The following is a 24,920-nucleotide window of genomic DNA, read 5'->3' as shown; positions in this document are numbered from 1 at the left end:
TAGACTGTTAACAGCATGCAAAACCAATCCTCTCCCATATTTCAGAGCCACTGGTATAAAACTGCTGGTGTTTGTAATTGTGCATAAACTTCAGGTGTGTGTCTCTGATTGCGTTGATCACCGTTGATGTCACTCGTCGCTGCAAGCGCTCAGTTTTTACTGCGTCTGACTCATCAGACTGTCTTTCAGAACTCAGACCTGGAGCGAGAGGAGGCACATGCTGTGCTTTACCTGTGCCAACACACACACCTGCTCTAACCTCACGCTTACACACCTTCACACACGGCCTGTGTCTCTGAGGTGAAAGGTTATACATGAGTGTGTCCAGTGTCAGACACAATAGACGGCCGGCCGTGCGTGTGTGTGTGTGTGTGTGTGTGTGTGTGTGTGTGGGGTCAGCTGTCTCTTTACCGCCGTGGTTTTGTCCACGCTGGCATGTCCTCACGATAGCGCGTGTTAGCACATGATTCTCCACCTCCCTCAACGTCTGTCATGTTGGTATTTATCACATTTTTACTCTGTCTCTCGCTGTCTCATTCGAGGCCGGCCTCCTTCTTCTTTTAAAAATGATTCTAACAGCCTCTTTGTCTCTTTATTGTCAGAGTGTCTTTGGCCTGTAAGGGGCAGAATCGGCCATCACGTCTGTCTTCATTATGCTGTTTTCAGGGTCACGGCGGGTCACATCCGCAGGGGAGGGTCACGGACGCGCAGCGGGCAAAACCAACAAAACCCCAAATCTCTCTCATTAAACCTGCCTGGTTTCCCCATGGTCCACACGCCAGAATGTACCTGCTGATAAAAAGACACTATGACCCAGAAACAAGATCAAATATATTGTAGAACAAAACATACTTATTCATTCATCTTAAGAATTAGATATTTTCAATAATTAGTTATTAATTAATATGTGCTTCAAATCCTTTTATGTGAATGTAGGAATCACTTTGATTAATTGTAGACTGAATCTAGCAAATACACCTTCTCCAAATATATAAATTCATGTTTTTCTTTTTCAATTGACTAAAACATTTTCATTTGTGATGTATGATCTTCCAGGTTCCAGACTTTACTCATTTATATGGAGTATTTAATAATAATAATAATAATAAGAGGAGGAAGAAAAATAATAATTATTAGGCCTATTATTAGCTTTTTTAGCATAAATATATTATATAGGAGAAGACATTTCCAAGTTTATAAAGGCATGGATGGTTCTGATATTTCTTAGAAAGTGAAGTTGAATGGGTTTCGAATTTTTAAATCTAATATTTTACAATAACATTTTTTTTTTCACTAGCTGTCTCTAAACATTATATTTATTCATTATTCATGATAAAACAATACCATGCTTTTAATATCCAATAAAAAAAAAGAAAAAGCATTTGCCATAAATATCACTGCTGCATTGCTGGCACTGAAAAGCGAGGTAAATGAATTTAAACGGGTGTGTTTTTATTTGGTTTTCTGTTTCAGTAAATCACAGTCGGAGACTTTCATTCCTCTGGTTTTAGGTAACTCAGAAAATTATCTTATTATTTTAATGATCTGATATTAGCCTACGCGATATTCCTATCTAACATTTCGATTAAATCTGTTTCTTATCAATATAATGAAATCTTGTTTGAGCTAGACTAATCACTGCAGTTGCCAGGAGTTATTTTTAAAGCGCTGGACTGTAATTGAATTCGTATTTCGTGCAGGAGCCTGTTCAATATTATTTTCTCTCTCCCCCCTCTAAATAACCCGATAAAATGCGCATGGATTCGACATCATTCTATTCAGTAACCGAATATAATAATTTAAAGTGCTTTAACAGAAAGCATCCGAAAAGATTCACAAGGGAAAATCATCAATATTCAACTGCCAAAGGCAGCCGCGCGCGTTCTCGTGTTTGATTGAATTGCCAGTCAAAAATATCTGAGAAACTTTGTGGATTCTTGAAAAGGAGTGTTTTTATTTTAGGCTTCCAGTGTTTATTATTTTTGTTTTTCATGTTTTTTTCCCCCTTTATTGTTGCGCCAGCTCAGTAAAACTAGGGTAATGATCACATTTCCTTTAAAGTGCAACTTTGCCAACTTAACAGAAAGTTCTCGGTTTAAATGTAGGCTAGGCTATAGTCCTCTATTGTTATAGCTCAAATATCTAAACAAAATTTAGTTAATAACAAGATTAATCATGTGAGTGGGTGAAGTTTTTGATTGGGCGGCCTTACAAAAAATAATTTCCATCACTGCTTTATTTCTCCTATATCGAAGCTTGTCGTTTTATTAGCCTAACTGTGTTACTTGATTATTAATTTTGAACATTTTATGCCAGGAAAATGTATTTGCTTTAAGCCTATAGGCTATGCCAATCATTTGTGCCATTTTTGTAGTAGGCCTATAGACTAGCCTACATTATTCAAAATTGTGCGTGCTTGGATGATCAAGTAATTTTCTTTGGCCAAACAGTTTTTTCCCCCTGCATTGATTGGAAGGTGCTTGTGTGTGTTTTTGTTATTATTAATTGATTTTACCGTCAGAGACAAACTAACACAAATGATTCTCTGGCGCGCGACTCCAAACACTCTTTCCAGCTCGTTCATTTCCATCCGACTGCTGCCTGGCACACACTTGAGAGATGATGTCTTCTCTCTTTTAAGCATTAATATTGTAAGAAACAGGCGAAAGGGAAAAATAACAGCTATTATTTTTAATTGAGCTGGCAGAAATCTTGGGCTCCTCATCATTTTTTGGTCAAAATGGCGGACGTGACGCGCACGCATCACGCGCTGCTGATGTTGTTTGGCAAAACGATAAGAAACTAACAAGTAAACGTTAAACGCTGCTTTTATAACTGTGAACGGTGTTTCAGGATTTTCCTGACCTCTTTTATGAGCATCAGGCCTTGTGGTGGGATCTTAGGTAAGAAACCAGGCAATTTATTTGGTGACAGGACAAACACAGGGTTGGAAATAATGATGTTTTGCCGTGAATAAAAAAAAAAAAAAAAAACTTGAAACCCTTCAAACATTGAACCTATAGTTCATTAGCCTAATAACTGTGTAAGCTGTTTATGGTTGACAAGCAACGAATAGCCTATAATAACGTTAACTGTCTAGTTAGGCTATTAACTGAATATTTGGACTCGCGGTTTTGTTTTTAACATTTACATGGCGCTTCGCAAATTTGAAGACAATAGATGTTTGAGTATCCATGAAGACCTTTATTTATTTATTTATTTATTTATTTTTGCTTAGAATTTGTCAGTGTTTTAGCTGGAATAACATACTGACGTGGGTTGCACCTTAAATTTATGAGCTAAATGTGGAAAATATAAACTACTTATGGATATTATTGATTTATGATATTTTAGTAGGCTACACAAGGAAAGGAAATATCATGTGAAAAATCAATTCGTTTTAGGATCTAGTTTTTGTATAAAAAGCAAAAAGTGTCTCTATACTGTATTCAGTCTACCCCTAGCTGTTTGTTATAGACCTACTTGATTTAAAAGCAATTTTAAATAGTCTATAGGCCTAACAGTTTAATATTTTAAATAACTTATTTTTTAACAAAAAAATTTTTTTTTTTTTTTTTACAAAATCAATAGACCTACTAATTAAAATTTTATCAAAGTATTATTCAAAAAGTAATACCATGTTTTTGAATAGTAAAATGCCTATTCTCGGACGCTGCTATCCTGTAGAATAAGTGATTGTGCTTTAGGCAAGTGAACTTTCAAATGCACATGTTGATCAGGACCTAATTATCTCATACCCGCACTGGTAGGAAGCCATTAAGGGCTGTGTTTCAAACAGAGAAGGGATTGTTTGAAATAAAGGTGCTGCTTTTATTGAATCAAATGCATTCATAAACAAATTCTGCTCTCCTCTGGTTGTGTGCTTCAATTAGCATCTTATTAGAGACCTCAAGCAGGTGTTGGTTTTGACACGTAGGCTCAGATTTGAAAGAGGAAACACTAATGAAGAGTTTCACTGCGACGGGAGAGCGTTATCACCATACATCCGTCCAATGAGGCTTCCTTGGTCTCTCATTTAAGAGATATTTGCATATGTTTGCTAATCCAGCATTTCAAATCAATTTCCTTGTCTTGTTTTTTTTTTTTTTTTTTTTTTTTTTTCGTGGGAAGATCAGCATCCAAGCAGTCATTCAGTGATTTTTGTTTTGTTTTGTTTTGTTTGTTTGTAGAACGTCAGCAAGAATTGATCAGCCGCTCCGTCTATGACTCGTTCAGGTTTCAGACCTGAACATCTCCTGCTTTATGCTGTAGGCAGCTGTTGTTTTAGATTCTTTTTGATTGCATGATTAAAGTATTCCCAAAACTCAGATCGAAGTTTACGATTACAAGTGCAGGGGGGGGTGGAAACTCACAGTTAAATCAATCAGTTGAAAAGCGTTTTAGATCATTCACTGGCAGATTTCTGATGCATATTAACTTTGAAATGTATGCGGGAAAACCTCACAGATGTGACCAACACAAGTTCTCGTTTTTCCCTTTGGAGGGATCTTATAGAATCTGTTGTCCTACTCATTAAAACATTCATGAAGATGTGGCTGATGGGAGATTTCAGAGCTGACATTTAATTTTAACTTAAATTTTTTTTTGCAGGAGACTCAATATTTAGTCAACGTCACTCCGAACAACTTTTGCTAAGTTTTTTGAGCAACTTAGTCAGATATGCTTCATTGCGCTCCTTGTGTTGGGTGTTTTCGCAGACAAACACAACATATGTTTGTTTTAAATTAGAGATGCACATGGGGAGCGCGGGGTGCGCGGTCGCTTTCGTCTTTGTCTCGGCCGCTAAATCCACAAGCAGCTGCCGGCTGCAAGGTCTGCTGGGAGTTTTCGGAGCGCTTTCTCCCATCAGCCCGTGCCAAGGTGGCATTACGCAAGCCCGGGGAGAGGGGAGGTGGAGGGAGGGTCTGGTGGAGCCACAGCCTCAGTCAACGCAACCCAGACTTAACAACACAGTTGCCATGACAAGCTTGATGGGATGCTGAACTTTGCCTCGGTGGTGGATCGGAACTTGTCAAATTGGCAAATTGTGCACCATCGGACTGGACTGGGTGCTCTTGCTCTCTCACTCGCGCGCTCTCTCTCTCTCTCGTTCTGCCACCAGCCCCCCTCCTCCTCCTCTCTTTCCCCTCCCTTTCAGCTCTTCAAGCTAACGTATTGGCTGAGCTACAGGCATCTTGTTGCCAAATAGGTGGGCCCTATACTCGTGTTGGCAAAGACTCAGGCAATGGTTAAGGAAAGAACGCGGAGAGGACGAGAGAGAGAGAGCGATCGAGAGAGAGTTGGAGAGAAAAGGAGTAAAAAAAGCAGCAGCACTTGGGTTTGCCAGCGGTCCTGCGAGCTCGTCCAACATTGATTCGGTTCTCTTTTTTTTCCTGCCTGTATTCTGTGCTTTGCATTAGCCAGCTAACTCCCCCCCCCATCCACCCCCCTTCGTGCATGCATGTGCGCGCGTGTGCCTGCGTTGTGTGTGTGTGTGTGCCGCGCTCTCTGAGTTTTCTGCCGGATCCAAAGATCTAAGAAAACACTCATTGGTCTTTGCCAAGGATTTTTTTTTTTTTCCGGCATTGTTTAGATTTCAAAAAAATTATAATTTGGAAAGCGAAAGCATTTATTCTGAGCGCTGCTGCCTTTCTAGTTCTATTTTTTTTTTCTTTTTTTTTTCTGGTGCACACACCTTAAATTTTTTTTCTTTTTTTCTTATTTTTTTTCTTTTCTTTTTTTCTTTTTGTTTTATCTTGTAATTTTACCTTGAACCGTTTGAGACAAAAGCAAAGCAAAATTTCCTGATCTTGAAAATTAAGTTCTTTCCGCCGGCAATTGGAGCATATCCAGTCTTCTTTCCTTTTTACCCAAGTTTTTTTTTTTTTTTTTTTTTTGCCAATTCTTCATCGTTGCCAAGCCAGCAGTTGTTGTTTCGGCGTGAGTGGCAAAGAACTGGTGCGGGTGGAATTTTTTTTTTCTATCCTGAACGGCGTGCCAAATTTATGATGAGAGTGCAAAATGGTAACTACCAGCCTTTCTCTCTCTTTCTGCTCCTGTCTGCAGTGTGCTTTTCATGGTGCTATCTCGATTGTGGAAATGTGAACATGCCTGGATTTCTGCAGCACGGCAGCCCGCAGAGAGCTTTTGATGGCAGGTCTTGAAGGGACGCAGTTTAACCGCGGTCTTGTTGTGGCGAGAGTTGGCGGAGAGGGTCTGGGGCACGGCGGGCCTGGCACTGGGGCACCGTGGCGCGGTTTAGGCTTTGTCACTGAGCGTTGTGTGGTGAAGGTATTATTGGAGAGCTGAATGAGTCTTCCGTTGCCGTGGGGATCGCCAAGCTTTTCTTGGCCTGTCTCGAGCTAAAGAAGCTGCTTTCTGTGAATCGCAGAGCCCTGGAATTCCTGCACTGGCTCTGCAATGTTTTACTTTGCAATTTACCAAAGTATTTTAGTCATTTAGAGTAATTGTGTCTGAGCTTAAGGGGATTTTAATGCATGCTTCTGTGAGGAGAATTTTCAATTGAAAGTTAATCCTTGTAATGGACTAAATTGATTTCTACACTGCAAAAATCATTTTCTCAATCTGTATTTTTGCGGTTCTTTTAAAGTATAAATATCTAAACATCCTTAAATGGGATAAATGTACTTGAGGAACAAAATTGATTAGGATAAGAAAATATCCTTTACGTAAATGTGTTTATACTTTTGATTTCAGCTTAAAACTCTCAAATTTGTGAGCTTTATGCTTAAAACCGAAAACTTATTCAATCAAACCTACAGTAATTCAGGAAACATTCTGTAGTATTTTAACTATTTTCTTTTTTTAGCAAAAAAAAAAGCAAGACTAAAATAAATATAATTTCATGCAATGCACTGTTTTCCAAAGTTCTCAAATATCTTCTCATTTACTTGAGCTCTGAAACCCCTCTCTTTTTTTGTTGTCGTCCACCAGGATGAATTTCATCCCTTCATCGAGGCTTTGCTGCCACACGTCCGCGCGTTCTCCTACACCTGGTTCAACCTCCAGGCCCGCAAGCGCAAGTACTTCAAGAAGCACGAGAAACGCATGACGAAGGACGAGGAGCGCGCCGTCAAAGACGAACTCCTGGGCGAGAAGCCCGAGATCAAGCAGAAGTGGGCGTCCCGTCTGCTCGCCAAGCTCCGCAAAGACATCCGCCCGGAGTTTCGCGAGGACTTCGTGCTCACCATCACGGGGAAGAAGCAGCCGTGCTGCGTGCTGTCCAACCCCGACCAGAAGGGCAAGATCCGGCGCATCGACTGCCTGCGGCAAGCGGACAAGGTCTGGCGCCTGGACCTGGTGATGGTTATCCTGTTCAAGGGGAGCCCGCTGGAGAGCACGGATGGAGAGAGGCTGGTCAAGTCCCCGCAGTGCTCAAACCACGGCCTCTGCGTGCAGCCGCACCACATCGGGGTGTCCGTCAAAGAGCTGGACCTGTATCTGGCCTACTTCGTCCACTCGCCAGGTGAGTCACGCCGCCGCGTAACCCGGTTCAGGAAACACGGTCCAGATCCGCTCCGGGCTGTGATCCAAAAACACACGCCAATGCAAATGTATGCAAATAACAGCCTTTGTTGTGTTTATTTCTTTGTATTTTTAGCTTAGTGTTCTGATCATTTCTGTGAAATTGCGAAAATGATGACTTTTTGCTTGGCTTTGTCTGTGTGTGTGAACTGGTTTACAGGTCATGTATGTTGCAGCGTGTAACATAGTGCAACCATGTCTCTGATAGTTGTGCGTACGTGTGTGTGTAAATGTCAGATTGTGTATCGTGGCAGTGACAGCTGGCCTTCTCCCAGCTGGTGAAGGCCACACACACACACACACACACACCGGTCAGTTACACCGCTGTCCTTAAATACACACACACCTATAATCAGAATGATCACATTCTCATAGACACATTTACTTTCAATTTACATTTTTTTTCAGTCTCAATTTATGCATTTGATTATTTTTATTGATTGATTTTTTTTATAATTTGCTCAGCATTTAAAGAATTGTGAAAATGATATCTTAAAATCAGACCATTGGCATGAAAATTTGACACAATCAAATGATAGTCATGAAACTAAAGTGTGTAATTTTATTTTTTATAAATTAGGATATTTTTTCCAGGTGTTCAGGAATAATATATTTGGCATTATTTTTATAATAATAAACAATATGATGACCAAGATTAATAACACATTTATTGTTTCTTAATTTAATTTAGTTAGTTTTATGTAAATTATTTAATTATTTACTATTTAAATGTATTTTTTTTATTTTTTCTATTTTTTTATTTTATTAGGGTTGTGGTTTTGTTGCATTTGCAAGTATTTATTTGTCAGATGCACTGGTCATTGCTGAATATATTGGCAGTTCCTGTGAAATCAGGAATAGACACTCACAAACAGCACAATATTATATCTGCAGCTATTTGCAGACAGCTCAGATATTCCGCTATTATCTGTGCACTCAGAGTATGTGAACAGGCAACATTTGACGATGGTTTTTCTCCTTTGTTGTGACACAGAGCCATAATTCTGTTTGTTGGCAGAGGCGCTGAGAGAGATTTTGTTGCCCATGCCGAGTTTCCCTTTTGCACCGTGTGGAACTCAGCGTCAGTTAGCCGGTTCACCATGCCGTTCTTTTCCTGTTTAACGGAATGCCAGGACTCAGATTATCTCCTGCTGACCCGGCCCAATCTCCTGCCTTAATCCGGACGCTATTAAAGCGGCCCGATGGCTCATTGTTCCGGCCACATCCGCTTTACCGCGTCCACACACTGATGCAACATAACTGCACCGTTTGTTCGCTCTCCTTAAACACCGACAGACCCCGTTTCACGACGTCTGTATTTTCTAAAGATTACACTCAAAGCAAACACTTCGACTGCAGTTTTAAACGGCTAGAGCGAGCTGCAGGAGCGCCTGCCAAAAAAACCCAGGCCTGGTTTAGATCACTTCTGCTTTTGCTGTCTCTAAAAATCAGCGTTTACATTTCGGCCCCGGCGTTCGAACAACAGCACGCACTGTGATGTTCGCGCGCTGTAGGTCAGGTGTTAGAAAGCACGATTTGTGTATAATTTACACTTCGGGTTCTGTTTCGCCAGCACATGCTGGACAAGCGGCCGTTTGCTGGTTTATTGAGGAGATGCGTGTCGTATCGCCCTTGGGGAGCGATTTAATGACGTTAAACTCTGCAGAAACGCGCTGGTTAAATACCCAGGAGCACGATGGCGTAATTACGCTCGGTCTTCTGGTCGTACGCCGGCTGTATTAATGATGATGATTAATGGGAGTTGTTGACGAGCATCTCAGATCGCGCCGCTCCCCAACAAAAAAAAAAAAAAAGTTTGTGTTTTTCTTGTGTTTGTCAGAATGATGGATGCTCTCTCTCGGGTTAGTCATCGCTGGAGCTCACCACGTCATGCGGCTTCCATTATCGCGCAGTCATGATAAAAACATGTGCCTGCTCTCATCTCTAATCGAGCTGTGTGTGTCCAGCTCAGACAAGCCGAGCTCTGGAGGCAGACGACGGCTATACAGATCCGGGTTGTAAAGACGAGAGAGAGAGCCGTACACGCTGAAAGGAGGGGAACTAATGCCGGCCTTTTCCTTTCAGGAAAGGAAATGGATGTATATAGTCGAATGACAATAGGCTCTTAAAGTGCGGTCAAGCGTTAAATCACTTGTTTCACAGCGAATCATCCATTCAGGATCGTTTCCACAGCTTTCAGAGGTGTTCGAGATATCAGAGAGGTGTTGCGGCTCTAGCGGGAGCTTAAAAATGAAGACCGCGGGTGTGTGCTGACAGTGTTTAAATTAAGAGTTACATTTATTCGTTTTTTTGCGACGGTTTGGGCATATCTGCAATAAGATCGGTTGCCGTCAGACCTTTGGGCAGCTGTGTTTCTTCTTGGCTGGTAAAGAACAGATTCCCGCTGCTCCAGGCTTTGAGGCCCGTAAACCAGACCGACAGCAGACAGTCACCCGCACTGACCACTGACACGACACTTTACTCACCTTTACATTTGATTTGATTTAGTCTTTTTTTAGCAATGTGATTGAGTTAGTTGGGTTAAAATTCAGGAAGCTGGTTTTCCTGTGTTTATTGTGTTTGTGAGAGAGAGTTTGTTTAATTACAGGTGCTGGAAAAATATTCCTTTTGGATTTTGCCACTTTTTATCTTCTTTTTTTTAAAATCTGTGTTACAACTCATTTGTTTGGATACTAGAAAATGGAGAAAATGCTAAAATACTTACTTTAGCGCTGGCAGGAAAAAATCCTAAAAAAACATTATTGCAATTTTCATAATATCAAATATAAATGTTTTATTATAAACATTTAATAACTTTTAATATTAGTGTTCATACTATTTTTATTTGTTAATACTATTTTTTATGTTTTTTGAATAAATGTATTCATGAGTCTAATGATTTTGTTTTAAAATCCTCCATTTTGTCAGCACATTTCTATGCCGTATTTCATATTTTAAATCCGTTATAATAAAACAAAGCAAAAAATTATGAAATATAATTTAAGTGACATTCTATAGTGTTTTATTAGTGTATTTGTAATGCGTAATTTTTTTAAACACTTTTTTAGCATATTATATACTTATCTTTGCTTTATTTTTGTGTGTAGGTAAAATATACAAATAATCATTGCTTTATTTTTGTGTTTAGGTAAAATATACAAATAATAATTTCTTAAAAGATTTTTTACAATAGTTGACTCAGCAATTATGTGTGTGGAAAACACAGCATATCAGATGATATACATTTATTTATACATTTTATGGAAAAAGGCATGAGAAATGTAGTGTGTGTGTTTGTGGTTCAGGTATTCCCTAGGTTCCCTACATTTTGTTCGCACATGGATAGTAAAACCAATTTTTTTTTATCTTATGGGGACATTTTATGGTCCCCATGAGGAAAACAGCTTACAAATCATATATCATAACGTATATCATACTAAATAAAATTGTTTTGAAAGCATACAAATGCAGAAGGTTTAGGGGATAAGAATGTTGGCCTACAGTATAAAAATCATTGTCTAATATAATTTTTTTTAAACATAAAACATGAAAACCAAACGTGTGTGTGTGTTGTAGTTGAGTTGTTTTCCCTCTGCTTTAACACTCGTGTAGCATGATCTCATCACCAGGAGAGAACGTCAAAAACAGCAGAATCCAGAAGAAATCTGTAGATGAGAACAAACGGCGCAGCTGAAATGGAAAACAGGAGAGATGTTGGAGGAGGAGAAGGATTGACTTTGGCTCGCACTGCTTTTCTTTACGGCCTTTCGTTTGGATGAAACGGGCCAATAAATCTTGCAAAGATTTAAAACCAAAATGGCCCATTTACTGGACACACAAACATACAAGCAAAAATACTGCTAACCAGAGATTTGAATATTCTCTGGCAGTTTAAAATAAATAATTTCAACAATAACTACACCAAAATGAATCCTCCTCCTTATCAACCATTAATTATTGTTAATATAACTCTTTGCATTGTGTCATTTGTTAGAACGGAGAATAGAACAGCGGGCAGAGAATAAAGACGGTGTAAAATGCCAAGATGGAAACAAAAGCCGGTCTGCGAAGGGAACTTCGGCTGGTGTGTGTGTGTTTGGCACTGCCGCACGGATCTCAGCTTTTCAAATCACGCCACACGCTCTGCCAACATCCCTCTCTCTTTCCCAGCCTCTCCTTCCATTTAACTCGCTTTTTCAGGCCCTATCCTCTGCTTTTCCCCTCTCGCCATCTCGACACCTCCGTCACGACGCCGACGGGAAAAACAAGCCTCTACGCAATTCCGTATAGAAACACAGCATTCTTCCGCATGTATTTCAGGGCTCTTTTTTTTTTTTGTGAGGCATTTCTCTTTTTCTTTTTTTAACGATTCAGGAATTGGCCGCGGCGAACGATCCCATACGCTGCGATAGCCATGTTCCAAATCAAAATGGAGAGTTTGGCAGCGCTGACGTTGGCTGCCGGGCGTCTGTCTGGGATGTTAGACGTGAAAAAAAAAGAAAAGACTGGTTCGATAGATCATCCGGCTAATCGTGTTTAAGTACATGTATTTTACACCGAAATAACCCTTCACGCGTCACCCCGAACGGTCAAGCTGTCGCCAGCCGAATTAAAGTGTGTTTAAACTTCTAAAGTGTGTCGGTGGAACCGGCTGAAGCTGGCGTGAGTGCATGACACTTTTGACAAGCGGGTTTTACCAGATGAGAGTCACAGAGTTTGACATAAGCCCTTATAGGAATGCCGTGTGTTTTGCGCACTGGCGTTGTTTATATATGGGTGTGTACGGCGTGCTATGAGTGACACGGCGGACAGGCTAATAGCGGCAGTCAGACTGAGCGAATAATGATTGGAAAATGAGGGCTATTATTGAAGTAGAGTAAACAGCACAGGACTCTGGTGAAAAGACCTCATTCAGCACGGCGCTGGAGTGCAGGGTCTTTCTTCTCCTCAGGGGTCCTCCTGCCGCTCTCAGAATCCGCCTTTTGTTCACCGCCGAGACGGACAGAGAGGGAGAGAGAGAGAGGGATGAAGCCCGCGCCGCGCTAACCAGACCGCCGTTTTGTCATGTCCACGGGGCCATTTCTTCACCGCAACAGTAGACACACACAAACTGCCCTTATGATTTTTTTATTTTTTTCAGCATGGTACCTTTGTAATGCAGTAAATCTGCTGATATGCAGACATTTACCATGCTATATCGAATGGTACTGTGGCACAACTATGAACTATACAGTGATGGTATCTGATGGTAATGCCATGGTATGAATTTTTAGTGCCCCTTAGAGAAATTTAGTGTGTGTGTGTTTTACTATAATAATACCTTCTGATTTGTATTTCCCCTTACAAAATTACCATTTTATACTACTACAACCACCATGTTTTGATTCATGTACCATGGTGATATAGTAAATTTTTGTCCCTCTGGTTTGGTTTTACTTTAAATATTTTGCTAAACTAACACAACACTACCTTACATTGGTAGTACAATGTTTTTTTTGTATATATTTAGTCACTTTTAACAATGCATGACAACATATTACCATTATAATACAGTACATTTATGACCTGCTGACAAAGATTTCCATGACGTACTAACAAAAACAACAATTGTATTGCATGCACTACAATGTTTTCTTTTACATGGTTACCATGGTGATAGAGTAAATATTTTACACAAGTTTGTTTTTCCATTACAAAAAATTTGTTACACTAACAAAAAAGTACCATGGTATTTTTGTATTTTTTCATTTGGAACCCAAGTTTACCGTAGTATTTTTTACTCTTACATATATTTGGTACTGCCATGGTGTTTTTAAACATGGTGGTTGCATTGTGAACAGTACATTTATTTTCCTTACCAACATTTACCATAGTAAATTAACAAAAAGTACCGTGCTACTACCATGTTGTTGTTTTTTTTTCTTCAACATTTCAACAGACTTGCATTTGTCACAACATAGTGCCATAATAATAAAGTAACTTTATTTATTGTCATTTTCTGATGAATACTAACACAAAATTACCTTGGTATATAAAAAAAAAGTACAAGTTTTTTTATTTTATATACAAGTTAAAATTAAAACAGAAAACTTACTTAAACCAAACTTTTAAATGGTAGTTTTTTTTAATAACATTGATACTAATCAGAAATGTTTCTTGAGCACCAAATCAGTATATTAGAATGATTTCTGAAGGATCATGTGACACTGAAGACTGGAGTAATGATGCTGAAAATTCAGCTTTGATTCCAGGAATAATTTACATTTTAAAATGGATACACATAGAGCCGTTAGTATAAATTGTAGTATTTTACAATATTACAGTTTTTACTGTATTTTTGATCAAATAAATGCAGCCTTGGTGAGAATAAGTTACTACTTTCAAAAACTATATATATACATATATACATTTCCAAACATTTTTTAGTCAGTCAGTTTTTATGACTGGTGGTTTATGTAATTTTTATTGTAGTAACATCCACAACTGAACAAATTTGTAAATGTTTCATAAACTTCTCACAATGCTTTAGGGCTGCGTGGCGCTGTATGTGTCGAGTGAATGCTAATGTATGGATGTTTGCTTGGAGTCAGTGCGTGAGCAGGTTTTCATCTGTGTGAAAGCACATGCTTCTCTCTCTCTCTCTGTGTGTGTGTGTGTGTGTGTGTGTGTGTGTGTGTGTGTGTGTGTGTGTGTGTGTAAGTGCACGCGAGCGAGAGAGAAAAAAACGCATCAGGGCAGCTCAGGGGCGCGGAGTGTAAACTAGGTGCTAATGCCTCCTTTTGCCTGTTTTGTCAGTGCAAACGTTCTAATTAATGGGAATGGAATAAATAAATTAAGCGGCCACGTCTCTCCACAGCTGAGCAGAGAGAGAGAGCGGCTGTGAATTTCTCTTCCTGTTCCACTTATCATGTTATGACCTATTAGTCCGGGCTTTGATGCAGAGGCTTTTGTCAACACACAAAGGCAGCTTTATTCCGTCGGATTTATGAGGTATTCATGTAACTAATAAAATCATTTTCCTCCAGATTTGAATTCATCGTGCATGTAATTAACTTTGCAGAGGGAGCGCTAAAATATATGCAAGTAAAGAGCCAGTGCTGGTTAGTGGTGTTCACCGAGTCAAGCATCACTAGTACTGTTACTTAGAGGTTAAGTGATTTGAAGTAACTCAGAACGCCGAGTATTAAACTTTGTGTTTGTGTTGTGGCATGTTTCCATTGGGAATGCCTCTGTCCCATAATCCCTTGCATAGTGTACAACCTGTGCAGACCCCTGTTTATCCTTATACTTCATGCCGTTCCAGTTTTTGCCTCTGCCACACACACACACACACACACACACACACACACACACACACACACACACACACACACACACACACACACACACACACACACACACACACACACACACACACACACACACACACACACACACACACATAGAGGACGGCCAGTGCAGGTGCAGTGATTAGAGCAGATTTATTGTAGTCTCTTGCTCTCATTTAGTCTAATTTTATAGAGCCGCTTTAATTACAGTGCAGTCCTGAACCTCTGAACCTTACCTTCTCTGATGATAATGCCCCATTCACTCTCTCTCTGTCTCTCTCGGGAGGAGATTTTAAATGCATCATAAGGTACATTAAAGGAATTATTCACCCAAATCGCCGCATATTATTTTCTTTCTCCCGTGAAACACACAGTGAGATGTTGGGCAGAATGTTCACGCTGCTCTGTGGATGGTGATTTGTACTTTTAAGCTTAAAAAAAAAGTACCATTACTGGAACAATTTCACTTTTGGAATTGCTGAACCTAACACTGAAACAAACACTTCTTTAAAAAACAAAAAAACACGCACACACAAACAATTAAACTACACAAAGCTGGCAGTACACTCTTAAAAATAAAGCTTCCAAAAGGGGTTTCTATCTCGCACCGGAGGAAGATTTTCATAGTTCCTGTAACTATTGGTGGAAGTTTTCGCAGTATTCTCACCGCAGGAACTGTGAATAATTTTAGTTCTAGGAACGCCTGTTGGGAGGACTGTCTTATTAGCTCTTACTTTATAGTAGGGTCTAATCGAGCACAATAGGAACTACGGTACCAGTGATGTAAGTGTCCGCTGATTGGCCCGTACGCCTGCCGTAACAACAGCGGCACCCGCCATTTTTAAAAAGCCAAATACTTACTCCACGAACATACCAAAAGCTAATGTTAACTCTTTCCCCTGCCAGTGTTTTTACAAAAAGTTGCCCGCCAGCATTTTTTTTTAAATCTTTTTTTTTTTTTTTTTACAAAACTTTCAAAATGTTTTGTTGTATGAATGTCTGAAAATGCAATATTTCAAAAGAAAGAACAGCGAGTGCTTTAAAAAACAACAACATTTTATTCTAGCTTCATGCATTTTTTTTATTTTTTTACGTTTCATAAAAAAAGCAACATTTTATTGAATAAACCCTGAATCTGGATCGGAATCAGAACGATGATCAAAACATAAATGGAGTAGATGGAGTCCATCAACACCCCAAAAGCCTCGCATCCCTTAGCTTGTCCTGGGTCGACATTTCATTCAGTAACATTCGGCAGTTTTGACGTATATGCTGTATGTTGATGATTGCGTTGTTATTTTTTTTATATACATCAGCTTGCTATAGCTTGTTTCTGCTTTTTTTCAGCATGTGTTTTGATCAGGAGATTCTGTACTCTTTCAGAAGATGTGTAATAGCGCCCCCTGCCGTATAACAGTGAAAACACTGAAAGACGGACATTTCCGTCAATGGCAGGGAAAGAGTTAATGGCATCTACCTGTCTCCATTGCCTGTTGTGTTGTTTTCTCAGCCTCGATGATATGTAGCACTGCAAGTTGTCGTAGGAGGATATGTCTCAGCTCTCCTTTTTGCTTTTTCAATCACATAACTTATACGTCTACATTCCATCGCCATTATCACGAAACCCACGCCACACAACAAAAACACAGCTATGATCACGGCATCCTATATCCTCCAGTTGCTGACATTGTTGACTGTCACGCTTGAATGACGGCAGGCTTTGCGTCACTTCAGAGTTCCTACTGTAGTTGCCATTGTTTTTGTTTTAGCAGGACCTTTGAATACAAATACAACCATTCACTGCAGTATTTGCAGCAGCTTGCACTTTTGTCTTATTCCCTACATTTTTCTGGAATGGAGGGAAAGCAGAACCACAACTGATTTCAGTGTTTATGGCCCAAAAAATGACAGGTAATTGTCAGTCAGCTGCTGTTACTGTCACTAATAGGTCTACTGGTTATTGGTGGGTTTTCAGTACAAAACAACACAAGCGTGCAGCAAATATCACAGTACTTTAGTTCATTCGGTCATTTTGGGCCGCAAAAAAAAAAGAAAAAAGAAATGCAGTGAAAAGACATGTTTCAGACATGACATGACTTGACTAGCATGTACGTTTAATTGTGCATAGATGTCATTTTGTGCAGATGGAAGTTGCGTGTATGTGATTTAATCTCATGAATAACATGCATTTGGGTAAATTAACCCACTAGCAAAGTGCTTCAGTCACATTATTAACTATGATTGGCTTTTTTGAGATATTACCATATTTTCATCTAAAGTATGCTTTATATAGTTGTTTCATTATTATCTTGTTGATGAACCTCTTTATGCTAATCGGATACAGTTAGATGTTTGTCACTAGGTCATGCTTTTTTAAATGCAATTTTTGATTGTTCAATTATTTACTAATTTTGTACTTGAACATTCTTTTAACATGACCCACATATAGATGAATGAAAATATTTAAATTTCAATGAAAAATCACTTTTGACTGTTGTGCGTGTGATGTTCCTTGTTCTCCTAAGCGTTTCCTCCTGAGATTGTGGAGCAGCTACACGTGTTCCCTTACAAGCACGTTTCCTTTCATTTTATCATTCTGTTTTCCTCCTCTCATCTGTTTTTCTCTTCATTCGACATCATCCCCTGTGATTCCTTGAACCAGAGATACAAGAATACGTGTTGGTGCCTGTGTGTGTGTGTGTGTCCGTATACTGCGTGTGCACATGTGCGTCAGAGTGCGAGACTAGGCCACAACAAACGGCATCTGCAGATATCACATATGGGCAAAGCCATCACAGATCCCACACACACACGTCCCAGAGCAGCTGAACCCCTCTTCACACCTGATGCTGGGGGTCTGTGTGTTCCACAAACACAGATGGGACCCTGAACCCCCAGGACGGGCCTCAGACCGGGGGCTTTCCTGGCTGTCGGTCCAGGCCGGTCGGCTCTGATTGTGGTTGTTGTGCTTCTGACCGGCTGGATCTGAATCCACAGCTCCTTCTGTTTATCTGTCACCGCTGCCCAGCTTAAGACACTACATACAGGCTTCATTTCAGATTTTAGAAGAGCTCATTATGCTTATATAATCTTCTGCTATGTATATAAAATAGTTTATTTTTTCTGTTGGTGCATTTACTTTTGGGCATATTGAAGAGCTTGACTTTATAATTGTATTCATTTTTTCCCAAAAGCATTTTGTTTACATCACATCCTAGGAAAACCAGCAAGTTTGACCTTACTACCATTGGTTGGAGGTTGTATTAGGCAAAAGAAAATAAAAAATGCAAAAATAAGATTTAAAGAATTGGCTCAATCGGATCTATCTGTCTTTCTGTCCCATCTGTCCATTACCTGTCTATTGTTCTATCTGTCATTATATAGTTCTATCTATTGATCTGTTCATAAGGCCTATAAACTCCAGTCATTCCGTCCGTCCCTCCATCGTTCTATCCGTCCATCCATCGTTCTGTCCGTCCATCCATCCATCCGTCCATCCATCGTTCTATCCGTCCATCCATCGTTCCGTCCATCCATCGTTCTATCCGTCCATCCATCGTTCTATCCGTCCATCCATCGTTCTGTCCGTCCATCCATCCGTCCATCCATCGTTCCGTCCGTCTGTCCATCCATCCGTCCATCCATCGTTCCGTCCGTCCATCCATCGCTCTATCCGTCCATCCATCGCTCTATCCGTCCATCCATCGCTCTATCCGTCCATCCATCGTTCCGTCCGTCCATCCATCCATCGTTCTATCCATCCATCCATCGTTCTATCCATCCATCCATCGTTCTATCCGTCCATCCACGTTTTATCCATCCATCCATCGTTCTGTCCGTCCATCCATTGTTCCATCCATCCATCGCTCTATCCGTCCATCCATCGCTCTGTCCGTCCATCCATCGCTCTGTCCATCCATCGCTCTATCCGTCCATCCATCGCTCTATCCGTCCATCCATCGCTCTATCCGTCCATCGCTCTATCCGTCCATCCATCGCTCTATCCGTCCATCCATCGTTCTATCCGTCCATCCATCGTTCTGTCCGTCCATCCATCCATCCGTCCATCCATCCGTCCATCCATCGTTCCGTCCATCCATCCGTCCATCCGTCCATCCATCGTTCCGTCCGTCCATCCATCGTTCCGTCCGTCCATCCATCGTTCTATCCGTCCATCCATCGTTCTATCCGTCCATCCACGTTTTATCCATCCATCCATCGTTCTGTCCGTCCATCCATTGTTCCATCCATCCATCGCTCTATCCGTCCATCCATCGCTCTGTCCGTCCATCCATCGCTCTGTCCATCCATCGCTCTGTCCATCCATCGCTCTGTCCATCCATCGCTCTATCCGTCCATCCATCGCTCTATCCGTCCATCCATCGCTCTATCCGTCCATCCATCGCTCTATCCGTCCATCCATCGCTCTGTCCGTCCATCCATCGTTCTGTCCGTCCATCCATCGTTCTGTCCGTCCATCCATCCATCCGTCCATCCATCCATCCGTCCATCCATCGTTCCGTCCATCCATCCATCGTTCCGTCCGTCCATCCATCGTTTCGTCCGTCCATCCATCGTTCCGTCCGTCCATCCATCGTTCTATCCGTCCATCCATCGTTCTATCCGTCCATCCATCGTTCTATCCGTCCATCCATCGCTCTATCCGTTCATCCATCGCTCTGTCCATCCATCCATCGCTCTGTCCATCCATCCATCGCTATGTCCATCCATCCATCGCTCCATCCATCGCTCTATCCGTCCATCCATCGCTCTATCCGTCCATCCATCGCTCTATCCGTCCATCCATCGCTCTATCCATCCATGCATCGCTCTATCCGTCCATGCATCGCTCTATCCGTCAATCCATCGTTCCGTCCGTCCATCCACGTTCTATCCGTCTCCATAGTTTTATCCGTCCATCCATCGCTCTATCCGTCAATCCATCGTTCTGTCCGTCCATCCATGTTCTATCCGTCCGTCCTTCCACGTTCTATCCGTCCGTCCTTCCACGTTCTATCCGTCCGTCCTTCCACGTTCTATCCGTCCGTCCTTCCACGTTCTATCCGTCCGTCCTTCCACGTTCTATCCGTCCGTCCTTCCACGTTCTATCCGTCCGTCCTTCCACGTTCTATCCGTCCGTCCTTCCACGTTCTATCCGTCCGTCCTTCCACGTTCTATCCGTCCGTCCGTCCATCGTTCTATCCGTCCGTCCGTCCATCGTTCCGTCCGTCCGTCCATCGTTCCATCCATCCGTCCGTCCATCCATCGTTCCATCCATCCCGCCATCCATTCCGCCGTCCATCCATCGTTCCATCCATCCATCGTTCCCTCCGTATGTCCATCCATCGCCCCTTTCGTCCGTCCATCCATCGTTCCATCCATCCATCCCGCCGTCCATCCATCCATCCCGCCGTCCATCCATTGTTCCATCCATCCATCATCTCCTCTGTCCGTCCATCCATCCATCCATCCATCGTCTCCTCCGTCCATCCATCGTCCCTTTCGTCCGTCCATCTATGAAATCCATCGACGGAAAGAACGATGGATGGATGGACGAAGGGAACGATGGACGGATTGACAGCATCTATCCGTTCTTCTATCCATTCAGTCATTCTACCGGACCGTCCGTAACTACAGTAATGTTAATTTCTTTGATAATCAGTGTGTAACGAAGTTTCTTGTTATTGGAAGGAAGCGGGAACCGGCAAACATTCAACAATTTTAATGACATAAAATAAAACAAAATGAAAGACAGCAGCCCCTCACGGCCCTCGACCTTGTCCTGCTCGCCACACAGTGTATTTTTAATTGAAAATGATGTTTTCCATAATACAACGACTCTGATGAAGCTCAGTTCATCTACAGTAATCTGTTGGGGTGGAGGAGAAGTATCTGATGATGTGTTCCTGAGGTATGCAGCCGTTAGCATGATTGACTCAATTCTACAGAAATGATTTCCTGGAACTTTCTGTTAGAACTTCTTTTATATCAGATAAGATACACATCAAGATTATAGAGCGCGGTACTGCCAATAGCTATAAAGAAATCAATGAAACAAATGACACATGACAGCCTGATGTGTTATTTTAGTGAAATGATCTGCTGTTGTTGTAACACTCTGGGAATGTCCATGCTGTATACATCATATATAATCTTACAAGAGTCTTTTTTTATAGCAAGGTCTGTTCAGCGTTAAATGTTAAACTGAATTAAGCCTTGCAGGATAAGTCATTGAAGATTTAGGGATATAAAGTGAGGCTGTTTATTCTGTTGCACACACACACACACACACACACACACACACACACACACACACACACACACACACACACACACACACACACACACACACGTAGAAAGAGCTCTGGCCTACTTGTGGTTAGATTTTAATCTGTGGTTTTAGCCATTAAGAAAACACAAAGGTTTTGCTTTTCCTGTTTCATTAGTTACTGTTTATCTTTGAATGTGACTTTGCAGTATCTTTTTTGTTTTGTGCAGATAACAATTATATGCTTGTGGATGGTTACTAGGTAGTTGCTAAAGATTTGTATTTGTATTAATAGAGAATCATGATAGGTACTCAATTTAATATGAATGCACTACTGTTCAAAAGTTTAGGGTCAGACTCAGAAAACATTTTTACAAAAGATTTCTGTTTCAAATAAATGCTGTTCTTTTGAACTTTCTATTCTTCAAAGAATCATGAAAAAGTATATCATAGTTTTCTCAAAAATATGAATCAGCACAACTGTTTTTAACATTGATAATTATCAGAAATGTTTCTTGAGCATTTAATCATCATATTAGAATGATTTCTGAAGGATAAATATTAGAATAGAAAACAATAGAAAAATATTTAAAAGTATAATAATATTTTACAAGATTACATTTTTTTTTAATCAAATAAATGCAGTTTAAGTAGAAGACTTTCATAAACTTAAAAAAAAAAAATCTTACTAACCCCAAACTTTTGTTTGTTTCTTAATGTTGTTTGTAAATGTTTCTTTAAAAAAATTAAATATTTTAATGAATTTAGTATCAGTCTTTATTGATATATATATATACATAAATATATTATTTTTTTAAACTTACTATATCCCTTAAAGAATCATGAAAAAATACATCACAGTTTCCTCAAAAATGTTTTTTTTTTTAATATATGAATTTAGTATCGGTCTTTATTGATATACTTTTTTTTTTTTTGCTTATTTTTAAATGTAGATGCAAATATAAAATAAAAAGGTTTATATCTAGCAATTGCGACTTTACAACTGTTTATCTTGATATTGCTTCTTTATATCGTAAAGTGTGGCTTTGTCACAAATGTCTTATTTTTACATTTTATCTCACAATTATCATTTTTAAATGTTTTATTGTGAGGTGGAAATGTTTCCATATTTTTTTCTTTCTCATGTCAGCTGATCCATTTTTCATACTGCACGTGTATAATGTGATGTCTAAATCCACTGCATACAAACTATTTATGTAACTTTTTAACGTGTTTAATGTTGAGATCAAAACACACTAAAACCTAGACTGAATGCCACAAGTGAATTTAGGCATCCGTCATGTGATTGTCGAGTTCATCGGCGATCCTTATTGTGGTGAGATTTCTCTGTCGTCCTAAAAGCAGCTGTGAAGCGCCTCGTACCGCTGCTGGTCTGTGATTATTTAGCCAACGCAGCCACAGAATTTGCCTTTATATAAGCTGTGACATCATGCTTGATGCTGACTTGTGATAGGACACAGTTTAATGTTGCAGAAATGTTCTCACAGTTACAGTTTGAGAAAATAAAGAAGCTTTTGTTCAGTCGCCTCGCGTCGTGGTCTACTTGCATTCATTTTTGAGGGTGGGGGGGGTGAAACCTCTAACTTACCCACAGGTGACACACAAAACCAAAGTAACTCAAGCAAAGTCTGCGTCTCTGTCTCTTTTCCCTCCTTTAATGTAATTTGATAAGCAAATGCAACACAAACAGTCTCAAATTACGCGTTTTTCCGGTTATCGAATCACTGTAACGGTTTCCGAACCTCGTTTGCTCTCTCTTTCTCACATTTACCAGTGCATTTCTCCCACTTTGCCTCTCTTTTTCTCCCTCGTTCGCTCTCTTTCCGCTCATTTTCAGCTCTCTCTGAGGAGTTGTCCTGGTTAGACCTCTGCTCGAAACGCTCGGCAACACAGGGCCTCTTTGTGGTTGCGTTCTTTCACAAGGTGTTTGTGAGAGAGAGCAGGATTTCGCTCCTGTACTCCTGCTTTTTCTGTCTGTCTCTCTGGTTTGCTCAGTAAACACTCGTGTCCTACTCATGCAGTTCATCATATCGAGACAAAGCTGCTGAATCTCACCTTAAGCAGGCCAGATTAAAAGCACACTTTCGTTTGAAATTCACTCTCTTCAGGGTTTCTCCTCTGCTTGACTTGGCCGTCTCCACCCAGGCTGTATTTGAATGCTCTTAAATACACACACACACACACACACACACACACACACACACACACACACACACACACACACACACACACACACACACACACACACACTCACAGATGTGCATATACGCATTTGGAGGTCAGCTGCAGCGGATGTGGCCGTGGCCATGGTGACATTTTCTAGGAAGACATCTGTTCGTGGACTAGTGTGTGTTCTCTTTAAGAAGAGTGTCTTCTACACACACTTTAAAGGGATAGTTCACCCAAAAATGAAAATTCTGTCATCATTAACTACCCTCGTGTCACCCAAATGGCTTTCTGTCTTCTGCACAGCACAAAAGAAGATAGTTTGAAAAATGGATGCAATGTTGTTGTATTTTTCCGTTAAAGTCGGCATGAAATGGAAGTTGCGATAGTCTTTTTTCCCTATTGTGATGTATATCCAAGTGAAACGGCTTCTCGAACAGGAAAATTAAGCGCGGGACTTGATTATGTTTATGAGGAATTGATTGGATGGTTGTGGTTTGCTATTGGTGGATCTCATGTGAGTGACAGGTTGCCCCGCCCTCACGCCAGTAAACACATCATCAGAGAATAGGGAAGTTGTTTCGATTAAAGAGGACGAGGGCATACGAAATAACAAAAATAATGATATGCACAGATATGTAATTTATAAGAAATCATGCACTATTCCATACATTTTTGGGGATTTCATGGTGACTTTATGCATGTACAACGAGCTGCATGACTACAAGTGTCTAAGTGTTTTGTACTTGCATAGAGTATGTTTCTGACCTTTTTCGCATCTAGACATGATACTTTCAGACTGCAACACACACACACACACGCGCGCGCACACACGCCGGCAGAAACACACACTTGTGCTCCTCCAGGCCTGTCATTAGTGCAGCTTTCATGTGGTCAAAGGGTGATACAGAGACCACTCATTATTCTCTTTTACAAGCACTTTCACTGTCCTCCCCTCTCTCTCTCTCTCTCTCTCTCTCTCTCTCTCTCTCTCTCTCTCTCTCTCTCTCTCTCTCTCTCTCTCTCTCTCTCTCTCTCTCTCTCTCTCTCTCTCTCTCTCTCTCTCTCTCTCTCTCTCTCTCTCTCTCTCTCTCTCTCTCTCTCTCGACTTTTATACGAGTAAAACTGTTCTGCTGTTACACACACTCGCAGGTTCTCATCGAAACGCGAGTGTCGCCTCAGGCTTTGTTCTCGGCGGTGACTGCGACCGACACAGGCTGTGTTTGTGTTCAGATGATGTCATGGCCGCGTGACCCCGTGGCCTAATGCGTTGTATATTTCATCTTAAGGCTCGTGTCATGCAGCTAAGAGCTGATCATGGGAAAGTGCCATCCGCTGTGTTTTCCTTTCCAGATTTACAGCCTCGCGCTTGTGTTTATTAAACACTAGAAATTTATTTCTGTTGCTGACCAACACTATAAAAACAGTAGAATCAATTGTGTTTTTTTCTGGATGGATGGATGGATGGATGGATGGATGGATTGATAGATGGCTTTTACATTTCTGTGAATGACTGTATCATTTGTGGGTGATATTTCACTCGCTAAGCTTGCAAATGATTTTACATTTACATTGTCTGGGTTTGATTTGTA

General features: G+C 40.7%; 1 protein-coding gene across 30 annotated transcripts in view; it reads left to right on the top strand.

Moving 5' to 3' along the window:
- Positions 1–24,920, top strand: part of nfixb (nuclear factor I/Xb) — a 192,487-nt gene that overhangs the window by 79,030 nt on the left and 88,537 nt on the right. For 25 of the 30 annotated variants that reach the window (XM_079631820.1, XM_079631831.1, XM_079631835.1 and 22 more), the window contains one exon: positions 6,955–7,486. In XM_079631820.1, the coding sequence (XP_079487946.1) occupies positions 6,955–7,486 (532 nt within the window). Of the gene's footprint in view, positions 1–2,530; positions 2,904–6,099; positions 6,292–6,954; positions 7,487–24,920 lie in introns of those variants that run through there. The other 5 variants (XM_079631827.1, XM_079631826.1, XM_079631841.1 and 2 more) reach the window with 3 other exon arrangements.

This window comes from Phoxinus phoxinus, assembly GCF_949152265.1.
Source record: "Phoxinus phoxinus genome assembly, chromosome: 1".
Classification (NCBI taxonomy): domain Eukaryota; kingdom Metazoa; phylum Chordata; class Actinopteri; order Cypriniformes; family Leuciscidae; genus Phoxinus; species Phoxinus phoxinus.
The sequence above is the reverse complement of the archived record's forward strand: the minus strand, read 5'-3'. Positions and strand labels throughout refer to the sequence as shown.